Source organism: Manis pentadactyla, chromosome 10, assembly GCF_030020395.1.
Source record: "Manis pentadactyla isolate mManPen7 chromosome 10, mManPen7.hap1, whole genome shotgun sequence".
Taxonomy (NCBI): Eukaryota; Metazoa; Chordata; class Mammalia; order Pholidota; family Manidae; genus Manis; species Manis pentadactyla.
The window spans coordinates 40,318,958-40,331,237 of record NC_080028.1 but is presented as its reverse complement, the minus strand read 5'-3'; the positions used below and the strand labels follow the sequence as shown (position 1 = coordinate 40,331,237).

The 12,280-nt window shown below is 38.8% G+C and overlaps 1 protein-coding gene across 1 annotated transcript; it reads left to right on the top strand.

Moving 5' to 3' along the window:
* Window positions 1-1,467: 1,467 nt before the first annotated feature.
* On the top strand, window positions 1,468-2,409 carry LOC130685096 (olfactory receptor 6C6-like). The gene has a single exon (XM_057508282.1). The coding sequence runs from the start codon at window positions 1,471-1,473 to the stop codon at window positions 2,407-2,409; it is 939 nt and encodes a 312-aa protein (XP_057364265.1). The 5' UTR covers window positions 1,468-1,470.
* The last annotated feature ends 9,871 nt before the right edge of the window (window positions 2,410-12,280 follow it).

The following is a 12,280-nucleotide window of genomic DNA, read 5'->3' as shown; positions in this document are numbered from 1 at the left end:
GAAATATTTTCCTCTGTTTCAAGATTCTTCTGACTGGTCAAATAAATTGCCATGACAGAGGTAAATAGGGGGAACTCAAATATAACTGCATATGTGTGGGGATTCCATAAAAAGATGAAGCCCCAAATCCATCAGGCAATCAAAGCTAATCTGCCATTCTTAGGTAAGGAGAAAGGGATGGAATCTGGGACTTCAGAAGGTAAGGAGATATTTCACAGGAAGATGAAAAGGAGTAAATGTTTGGAAAATAAATGTTTTCAGGGCCATACAGGAACAATGGAACATCAAGAAGAATTTTAATGAACTGATTTTTCTATATTTCTTCCTGTCTACACACCTTGCTCATATTATACTCTGGTTATCTACGGTGGTAACTCCCTTTATGGAACAGGTCCTCTAAGTTCTTGCAGGCAGTTATGGGGGATGTAAAAGGAAAAACTTGCTGAGTCTTCTGTTTCTTAAAAATAATCAGCCTAAAATAATCCTCATGCCAAAAAGGCACATTTTGGGGTGGCAAATTCTGCTCCCCATCAACATTTTTGTAGAATTCAATAGTTGTGTAAAAATATGAAAGAACTAAGAAAAAAACAATGCCTCAACTTATGTGGATACATATAAGAATCTATCTCAAAAAGGTTAATTATGACTAAAACAATATTTTTATTAAAATCATTGTTTTGTAATGATTTAATTTGTCATATATCAAGAAAATTGATAATGGTAATTATAAAAATTTCTATTTTATAAAAATAAAACTGAAGATAATAATTCCAAAACTATTATAAGTAGGATCTTTAAGTGCTAAAAATCAACACTGCCTTAGTAATTGAACATGACAAGAATTGTTAACAAACTCTAAATCATGTTTTTGAAAAATCACCCTGATATTTATTCCAAAAAAGGCAAATAATTTAGTGTATTTTTACAGGTTGAATAAAAATGATAGAAAAATTCACTTAAAATAACCCATATTATTTTATTTAAGTTATACATGCTGAGTGGATTCCTTTTGGAAGTGATGGGCAAGAATGCATATTAATCACAAGAAATATCCAAGTTCTAGAGGAAAACTAATGAGGGACATTATAATAAAGAGAACTTGGATGAGAAAGTATTTTAAATTGATTATATGTGTCATCAGCAGTTTCAAACTGGAGAAACCATTTACAAATGGATAAATTAGAGAATGTATACCTTATTCTGCTTTAGGTGAAATGTATATATGTATTTATTAGGTTAATATACATATTTGGCTACTATATACATATACTTACTATATATTCATTTGTTTACAGGTTAATTTATGCATATTTAGTTTAATTTATCTACACTTAATCTAATTTATAGCTATATATTTACACATATTTACATTCATAGATTAATCTATATCCTACCGTATTACATTCATCAGTATGTTCAATTTTTTATCTTCTTTTTCTATGTATATTTGAAAAGACCCACAAAAGGGAAATGAAGAACCAATCAAAAGACATAGAGTTTATTCTCCTAGGATTGACAGATGACCCACAATTGCAAATTGTGATTTTCCTGTTTCTATTTCTGAATTACACATTGAGCCTAATAGGGAACTTAACCATCATCCTCCTCACCCTTCTGGACCTTCGCCTCAAGACACCAATGTATTTCTTTCTGCGTAACTTCTCATTTTTGGAAATCCTATTCATTACAGTATGTATTCCAAGATACCTGATAACCATTATGACTGGAGAGAAATCCATTTCATACAATCATTGTGCAGCTCAATTATTTTTTATACTTTTACTGGGAGTTACAGAGTTTTATCTTCTAACTGCCATGTCCTATGACCGCTATGTTGCCATCTGTGCACCCTTGCATTACCCAATCATTATGAACAGCAAAGTGTGCTATCAGCTTGTACTTGGCTCTTGGATAACTGGATTCCTAATAATCTTTCCTCCAATAGCCATGGGGCTCAAGCTGGATTTCTGTGCTTCCAAAACAATTGATCACTTTATGTGTGAAACATCTCCTATCCTGCAGATATCCTGCACAGACACACATGTCCTAGAATTGATGTCTTTTATCTTAGCTGTAGTGACACTTGTGGTCACATTGGTACTAGTGATTGTGTCTTACACTTACATCATTAAGACCATTCTGAAATTCCCTTCTACACAGCAAAGGACCAAAGCATTTTCCACCTGTACTTCCCACATGATTGTTGTCTCCATTACTTATGGCAGCTGTATCTTTGTGTATATTAAGTCATCTGCCAAAGAAAGAGTGACTGTATCCAAAGGTGTGGCTTTGCTGTACACCTCAGTTGCCCCTTTACTAAATCCCTTCATTTATACCCTAAGGAACCAGCAGGTAAAAGAAGTCATCTGGGATATGTTACAAAAGATGTGGTGTTTTTCAAAGCAATAGTTGTAAAAAATGCTACAATGCATAACCTGCTGAATTGTGGTTTATAGGAAATATATATTTGGTATTTGTCCACAGTTCCTGGTGCAGGGCTCCAAAAACCCTTGGATTTTCCTAAGAACTGAGAGTGATAAAGGTGTCTTGTGTTATTTTAATAGGGTGATTTCTGGGTATCACCTAGGAATGCAGGCTGGTTGACAGGAGAACAACCATGTGACTAATGGATTGGAACATTCAGTCCCACCCCCTGGAAGGGCTGGTGGTTGAATCAGTCAATGGCCAGTGACTTGGTCAATAATAAAGCTTCCATAAAAACTCAAGAGTGATTTGGCCATTTTTTTCCAAGTGCTACTGAGGTAGGCCCCAAGCAACATGATGACAGAAAGCTCCTTTGATCAGAAACTACCCCTATGTATCTCTTCATCTGGCTGTTGATGATCTTTTGTCATGTCTTTCGGTACACTGGTAAGCATAATTGTTTCCCTGAATTCAGTGAGCTGCTGTAGCAAATTAACTGAACCTAAAGAGGTCATTGGAACTTCCAATCTGTAGGCAGTGGGTCAGAAACACAACAATAGCCACTTTGAAGCGGGGATGGGGGCAATATTGGAGGACTGAACCCTTAACCTGTGGAATCTATACTATCTCTGGTTTGATGGAGTAAAATTTGACATAGATTATCAGATACCCTGATGGTGTGTGAGCATTGCCTGGTTTCATCTTGTGTGTATGGAATTGACCCCCAATGTTGATTGGGTTCAGGAATGTTAAAGGACAACCTTACCATAAAAGCAAAAAACAGGTTTCATGTACTTCTTCTGATAATGTTTTTCTACCTCATTACTTATCTCATATAGAAGATTCTTTCAAAGAGTCTTGTAACTTAGTTCTTACATTTTATTCTTCCTGATGACATTTGACCCTGCCACAATAATTTACTTCCTCAAGTCTGGATCTAAATTTTAAATAAGATTTCCTTATTGCATATTAGCTCTGGAAACCATGGTTTTGAATAAAATATCCCTGTGTAAGTGTAGCTTGCTACATGTAATTTGTTAATTAATTAAACATATATTTATTGTGTATTTCCCTTATTCCAGACATTGTGAAGGGCACAACCCTTACTTTTAAGCAACTTGCATTGCCTGAAAGAGACAAACACTAACCCCAGTATTGCTGCTCTTAATATAATCAATGATGCAATAATGGTCTATAAAATATTATGGGCCATGTTGGATGGCTCCTAGGTAATTTTGAAACCCACCTCCAGTGCCCTGTAGAAACATAATTTTCATCCAGTAGGCCAAAGGTGTCGGAAGTAACATGAATAGATCTCTTGGATTTAGGCATTCGTATTGGCCAGGAATTTCCAATAGTATCCTATTTAATGGTCTTAAATTGAACAAGATGCAAAATACATCTCATCTCTCCTGCTCTGTGCTCAACACTGACAACATTCTTTGGGCAGAGTCAATGATAGAGGCAATGATTTGCAACTTCTAAGACCATGACTTTGGTTGGAATCAGAGAATCTGGTTTGAATTTTCCATTACCAGTTCAGTATCACATATGACCTTTTGTTTTTTGTCTTAAGGGCAGAGAAGAAACTGGAGTCCCATTTCCCAGAGTGCCGTCTTCCTTGCATGGTTTTATATGCAATTTGCCAATAAGATAACCGTGTTCAAATGTGAAAATTGTAATAAAACAGAAACTAATATCCTCCTGTGGTGCTTTAAAACAGATTTGAGATCCATAGTGGCTTCTTAGCATTGAGACATACCCACTTTACTGCTAAGACTGTTGGTATATGCTTTCTCAGAAATGACTGAAAGTCGCTGCTATTTAGCAGTAAAAGTATTCCTGAACCATTCTGATCAATGCTTCAAACTGAAATCTTCAATGTCAGTCTCAATATTCTAACCAGTATTTATGCTTTTCTTCAATCTTTCATCATAAGCTTCTACCTAAAATTCTTATTCTGCTGCTTTGAACTTCTGTTACCCCAGCTTGTAGTATTCTTAGAAGCTGTAATACAATAGGGACCTAAGTTTTAGGTTCTTCCCATTTACTTCCTTCTAGAGACCTAGGCTGATCTAATAATTAAGAAGATATAATGTTACCAGTTCATTTAGATCTCAAGTCTTTTAGTCTTTTCAAAGGAAAGGATTCAGTGAATTGACAGACTTGAAACAGCACCAGGAGGGTATTAAGCAAAGTAAATATACTGTGAGTAAAATTACAGTATTTCCAGAATCTCTCATCTGGCCATAGTGTATCTCTATAGTAATAGGTATTTCCAGGAGGTGGGGAGAAGTAGGCCATCTCCATATCAATTGGTGATTATAAAGGGGAGCAAGGGTATATCTGGACCAGAGAGGTTTCATGGGGACCTTTTGTACCTGGGTCATGAGATTTAGAGTCAAACAGAAGTGGACAATGCCTTTTAAGCAATAAACAGGTTTCTTCCACTTTATTTCTCCCTTTGATTGATTTTGAATTCAAAGGTTATTTGCCCCAAATGAGAACATATTTTCCCCCCACCTGGTGGTACTGGGAAGGACCTCTGACCCTGAAATCTGTCTTCATGGGTGCAACACTTGGGCATGCTGCTCCGAGAGAAAGTGGGGAGATGCTCAGAAATGTCCCTGTGGATGGCGGGGGGGGGAGGCCCCAGTGGCTGCTGTGATGGGGGGTGTGGACTCACCCTTCCATCTGGCAGTGGTGGAGGGTGCAGCTTCACCCAGGATCCCCCTATCTGTGGGACTTCCACTAGGGGAGTGCCTAGTGGGAATTAGTCTAGGGTAAAGCACCTTGTAGATGGGTGGATCCTTCCCAGAATTGGAGAAGGGTGGAGACACCGGAAGCTGTGGAACTGGCCCTCTGTGAGAGAGAAGACGGCTTAGAGGCCCTGAGTGGGATTGTGGGATCATTGCTCCTAGAGGTAGTGGAAAGGGTTATCAAGGAGAGAAGTACACTTTGGCATTCCTTGGAGGAGCTGGGTAATGACTTATGGGATGTCCTTAAGAAAGAGAGAGACAGTTATTGAGAAGACAGGTCATGCTCCTGGAAGATGTATTAGCAGTGAGGAGGGGGCAGCAGGAGAATCCGCACTGCAGAAGGCCATGGGGGTGGAGGAGGAATAGTGATGCCTTCAGCCCCGAAGATGGTAGAGAAGATGTCAGGAGAGGATGAGGGGGTGGGACTGAGGGGTGATCTGTTGCCGAGGCCACTTCCTGAGACACCAGCCTCTCCTGTATTAAAGGTCAACCCAGTTGTAATTAAGAAAATTAAAACTCAAAGACCCCTCCCCAGGTGGTGGAGTACTCCATGCTCCACTCATATACCCAGGATGAGCTGGTGCACATGAGTATTCAGTTTTGGCAGAGGCCCTTGGAACCACTGCTTACATGTCTTTCACGTGTTTGGGATATTGGGGTGGAAAACATTGTAATGCTGGATTCTGAAATGGGTAGACTGGCTTCCCTGATGACTCACTCTTCCCTCTGGCAGTGGTTGCAAAGTGCCTATCACACCTCAGGAAAAGAGATTTCTGGATTGGCAAACAGCAGCCATCAGGCAGATTGGCCTAATCAGGGTGATTTATTATACTTATCCACTAGCTGGAAAACATAGGCAGAGCTCTAGCAGGTGTTATGGGAGCTGGGCATGAAAAATATCATCTATAATATGGACCCACAAGGCTCTGATGAGGAGTTGGTCACCACAGAAATGAGAAATCTGGTGCTGCATAAAGCTCCTCTATCTCTCTTTGGGTCCCTATGATTATTCTTGCCCCCTACATAGGGAAATCCATTAGTGAGGCTACTCATACTTTAACAGATCTGGGGGAGGTTCAAACAATAAGAGGATGGAAAGAAGTACAGACTATGATAAAAAGGAAAGCTTCAAAGGGCCCCATGAAGGTCTTGAGGACCAAGTATGGGCTGATTTGATAAAGTCAGGGTAGTTAAACAAAAGCTTGATGGGAAGCCTAATAGGATCTCATTAGAACTATGGCACCAATTAAAGCCAGAGCAGCATTTCCAGTCACTGAGGTCCAGGACAGTGAAGCCATAGGCAAAGACCCATGTCCAGCCTGTGTCCCTGTAAAACTTCCTGGGGGACAGTACTCAGGCTCTGCTTGGGTTCTCACCCTCACTGGAGAATGATTGGGTGTTGTTGTCTGATTTGGGGGGGTCAAGACCCCAGCTTGGGGGAAGTGGTAATGACAAGAGGCATGGCACAGACACCTACACTGGGGCACAGATTTAAAGCAGCACAGCATGCTTCCCACTAGCCCCTTAAGTGGAGAAGTCTGTTTATTAGAGTCAGTGACACACAAAAGTGGAATACAGGAAGAACTTGCTTTTGAGCCATTGTTAGCTGAGAGTCCTTATCAGGAGGGAAAAACCCTATACCTGAAGATGCTTGGTATACCAACAATTGTAGTCATAGGAGCCTCACAATTGGAGGGCTGTGGCTTTCCGTCCTAATACTGAAACAATACTGATGGAGGACAGGGATGGGAAGAGCAGTCAGTGGGCTGAGTTGTGGGCAGTATGCTTTGTGATCACCCAGGATCCTATACTATAGTTGTCTACACTGAAAGCTGGGCCATCTATCGGGGCTTGAACCTGTGGCTACTGGCATGGTACCATGCCCACTGGATGATTGGTCACTGGCCCCTTTGGGGGCAAGACTTGTGGCAAGACCTATGGGTCTCTGGTTAGACTAAGACTGTTACTGTATATAATGTGACTGGCCATTTGCCTTTGGATTCCCCAAGGAATGATGAAGCAGACACTTTGGCTCAGGTGCATTGGCTAGAAGGAAAGCCTACCTCTGATGTAGCCCAATGGTTATACAGGCCAAATATATTTGGCCTTTGCTGGTATCAGAAAGGTATCAGTATGCCATGACTTCTGTGGACAGAGCTACGGGACAGTTTGTTGCCTTTCCTGAACATTGTGAAGATCATCAAATGACCAAAAGGGGCCTAGAGCATCTCTTAACAGCCTATGGCCAGCCACAGGTGATTGACAGCAATTGAGTCACACACTTTACTGGAGAGGAGTTAGAAGAATGGGTTCAGCAATTAGAGATAAAATGGAAGATTCTTGTACCATCTAACCCTACTTGGGTAGGCATGATAGACAGGTACAAAGGTTGTTGAAATCTGGCTTGAAGTAGGGCACGAATCTTCTACAGGGCTGGTCAGTTCACTTATGCACAGTGCTATGGTGTTTGAATGAGAAGCCCTAAAAAGTATCCTTGAGATGAGTGGACATGCTAACACACATCACTGCCTCTCCTATACAACTGTATGTGCAAAAGAGGAGTTATTGAAGCCAGGATATGGTGAGCAGAGCAACATCCTTCTGCCAATCCTGGAGACTCTGTTGAGTGCATGTGGCCCTGGACATTTTGACTCATGGACCAGTGATGGCTGGCATTTCTGGTATCTTGGGGAAAAGTCCTAGAAGCTGGCCTATTGTGTGTTCCTGGAGTAACAGCAGAATGGCCCCCAAAGATCATGATAGTATACCCAAAACGTCTGGCAGGTAAGAGCGTCTTACAGGGAAGTTTTGTTTTATCTTTATAGCCAGTGCATGTACCTCCCATAGCCCTATATATTGACCCATCTGTAACTCCCACAGGGAGAGGGGTGAAGGTCTGGTACACTAGACCAGGACGAGATCCCATTCCTGCCACTGTCCTATCACAGGACCACTCTCTTGCATATATTCTACCTGATGGACAAGATTTGCCTGCTAGTGTCATTAAAACATGTATCTTATTGGCCTAAAGGTTATTTTCTTCTATAGTCCCAATGGGCTTTTTTACATCTTGTGTGGTCCTGAAAAGGCAGGAAACTAAACCATGAACTTGAGGGGTTTGAGGTGTGTTCTGTCATTGGTAGGTAGAGAGGGGGAGGTCCTTGTCCAGACTAATGCAGGACCCACTCATGTTTGCCCAGCTACCTGTCAACAGAATAATTAACAGGAGAAAAATAAATAAATTTCTGACAAATGGAGCCACATAAAAATATGAGACTTAAAGAAGTGAAGAAAGTAGATAGCTTTTGTACCTTTTAGACAAAGAAAATATGAATTTGTGAAAAACTAATGAGGAAGGTTGAGCTTTGGGAGGACAGACCTCAGAAAGCAATGAGGTTTATTTGTGTTAAGCATTGTGACTATCAGATAAATGTTACAAAGAACAGTTTTTTCAATACTAAATAGCCATTGTATTCCATTTGTCTTCTTTCACCATTTTCTCTAAATCAAAACTAAAAGTTTAGAAACAATAACATTAATACTGTAATGATAAAATTAGAAAAAATGTGTTAAAATATATCTCATGGGAAACATGGTCTTTACATTTTAGATATACCAATTCTTTTCATTTATTTGAGTCCAAAGCAGTCCGCCAAAAACACTTAAAAATTCAAACAGTATTTACAAGAAGATATACACGGATTTTTTCAGACAAAATTTAACACTTCTGCGTCCACATTTAGCTACTTTATCGTCCTATTGAACAGAACAAACTGGCATTCCATTCCTCTCTGATGGATCTCACTCTATTCACCTGTACGAGTGTTTTTCTTCTTATAAATGGCAACTTTGTAAAGGTTTTTATTTTTTCAAATTTTACACTAGTGTATTAAATTTTCCCATTACTATAATTTACTTATTCATGTATTCAATACTTATTATAAGTATTATTCGCAGTGCCATATAAATTAACCAACACTAATCCCATGGAGTAATTGTGCTATCTGTGCCCTGAAGGAAATATCTAAAGATTATGAAGAATTCTCAGCAGACTATGAGGCTATGAGATGCAAGAACACCATTCCCATAGGATCAGAGATTTATATGTGTGTCAGGGCTTTCCCCAGGCACTAAATATTTTTTTAAATAACCACTGAAAAAGAAAAATACTAACTTCAATTGTCTCCAGAAAATTCAGCATAGATTTCCCTGATACATGCTTGCCTTCCCACACACTGATGTTTTGCAATCCCATGTGTAGAAATAAGGATTTAGAGGCAAAAAAAAAATTTAATTGGTAATAAAGACTGACAATATAAATTGGAGAATTTAGCCTGTCATAGAACAAACTGTACTTCAGGCTAAATGCAACACGATCAGTTCTCCAGTTACACCTAGCATCTCATGTCCTGTATGCAATTCTATTTCTATCGTGAAATTCGTCTTTCCTCCCCATCGTCTGTGATATCATCTAGTGGAATTTTAAAGATTTCATAATATCAAAGCATTCTACAATTCCTCTTTATCAGTGAACTATTTATGTCTATAGTTAGCCTTCCTTGCAACTTACTGTGGTCATGTAACTAAATTCTGTCCAAAGACTATAAATAGAGATAACGTGCAATTTCCAGGGATTATTCCTTGATAAATAGGGTTTGCCCTCCCTTTCTCCATTACCCTCTCATCTGCTGTAATGAAGATAGGTGGCAAGGCCCTGGGAGCCATAACTATGAGCAATTACCCTAGGGATGGGGAATCAACAAGACAAAACACACCAAGGTTCTGGACAAAATTATAGGCCATACCTGCCCAGAAACACAATGACTTCATGCAAGTTTCAACATCCAAACCTCATTAATTAAACAAGTTAAAAAATTTTTGTGTTAAACCATTGAAATATTTGTCGTTCTCAAATTCTATCAAATCTATGTTAATATCAAAACCTGTTTTCTAGGACTGATATTTCAAAGTTCTTTAATTTCTTTACTGTGTCCTACAGGAAAGAATGCAGGTTCGTGCAGTTTTTATAAGAATCATTCTGGATATTTCTCCTAACTAATTTTCCAGTTCAAAAACGCCTGTTTTCTGCTTCCAAATATTGGATAGCTTGTTTCTTGAACATTAATACTAATCATTTTAAATCATTTCTTAGTTCCTGAATGAAAATACAATTTCTAATTATTTTTCAGACTGTGTGCTAAATATATGTAGATGTACTCAGGCCTCTTCCTATTTCAGTTATTTTCATGGTTGGTCATTAAGCCTCCCTCTGGTACTCATGTGAATTTTTATTGCATACTTAAAATGGTATGCAAATGTTAAAGGCTGTGGGTGATGATTTATTCCTACAAATAAAATTTAATTTATTCTGGCACACAGGTAAAGACAGGCAACCTTTACCGAAACATGCAATATGATTGTTCAAACTTGCTCCTCACATTTTGCAAAGTGACGAATTCACTGTGCTTATTGTTAGAGTATAAGATTTCAGTGGTCTCCATTAAAAGCTTAAGTATTTTGCTCTTCCACTTTGGTAAATCATAGCTTCAAGTTTCTGTCTCCAAGACTAGGAGACTGCAGGAATTTACTCTTAAACTCTTAGATTCTTCATCAGTCAGATTCTACTTTGTACTTGTGACCTCAAGCTTCCATTGCTTGCAATTTAGGACTTTTAAAATGAGCTTAAGGAAAAACACTCAAAAATGGTCAGGCTCATTAGTTATCAATTCCCTTGTATAGAGGGTTTTTTTTCTCTTCAAGAATAGTCCTGTTTGCATTGATAAATGTGGATTCCAGTGTGTTTCTCCCCAGCCCCATGTGAGAGAGAAAAGCCATTATCCACAACTTTCTACTTGGTCGTTCCCCACCACTACATATGAAACAACAAGAGACTCTAAGAGAAAAAACATGGGGGGATCCTCTTACTAAGTATCCTTCGTCCTAGACCATGGCCTCTCAAGTCCTCACTGCTGTTTGCTCTGGTGACATAGTTTGTGTTGATGTTTCAAGGAGCAGATGGTTTTTCAACAAACTCCTTTATATTGGAAAAAATTTACCCAGTTTCTACTAATGTACATTTCTACCTGTCTATTTGTCTGTCTATATTTGTATTCTTCAGTAATGAGGATCTGTTTCATCTCCACACTTATGTATGTTATGTGGACTGTGGGTAAAATTGTAGCATTTCCAGAATATCTCGCCTGGCTTTAGTATATCTGCATATCAACAGGCGTTCAGAGCTGTAAAGAAGTATGGCTTTAGTGCATTTGCATCTTTCCTCAGGGGTGGAGAAGGTCACCTCCATATCAATGGGTGATTACCAGGGCTACAGAGGGCTTATCTGTACCTAAGAGGTGAGGGGGGTGGTCGGTGTTGCTGCTGCTTGAGAAAGAGAAGAAAGACAGACTGGAACTGCAGTTTGTGAGAAATAAACGGGTTTTAAACTTTATTTCTCCCTTTGACTGATTTTGGTTTTTAGGGATATTTTGCCCTGGGATTTCCTTTCCCCAGACTGACAGGACTCATATCAAATTTTTGCAGTTTTCCTTGAGACTTCCTTCCTAATAGTATACTTAAAAGAGTATTTCCTAACTTACAACAGAGTAATTTTAAAACCATTTTTCATTTTCCTAGTGGTTCAGAAAATGTTTTTCAAAATGGTCTGTCTACATCAAAAAATTTATACCATCCTCCTTTAAGGGGAAGCAATTTATGATCATAAATTCCTAAAATATCTCTCTCAACTTTATGCATTTTGCCATAATTTTCATTTCACTAAACACCCTAAACATTATTACCATCATTGTTACAGCTACTTAAATTTTAGAGCAATTAAAATGAGAAAACATTATATTTTACCATTCTTTGTTCCATTTTTGAACCCCTTCATTTTTTTACTTATATGATTTTGGTTTGCTGGAAGGAAATCCTGTAACATCTCTTGTAGGGGTAGTTTTGCTCGGAATAGATTCACTCCGTTTAAGCGTATCTGAGAAAGTTTTCATTTCACTTGCATTTTTGTCTTACAATCTAGGTTTGTTACCTGGAGGTGGATTGTGGAATTCCTCTGTTCTCTTTGAAGACCTCAGTTTAGAGAC

Excerpts from the sequence above, each read along its gene's own strand:
- LOC130685096 (XM_057508282.1), top strand. The coding sequence starts at position 1,471 with ATGAAGAACCAATCAAAAGACATAGAGTTTATTCTCCTAGGATTGACA.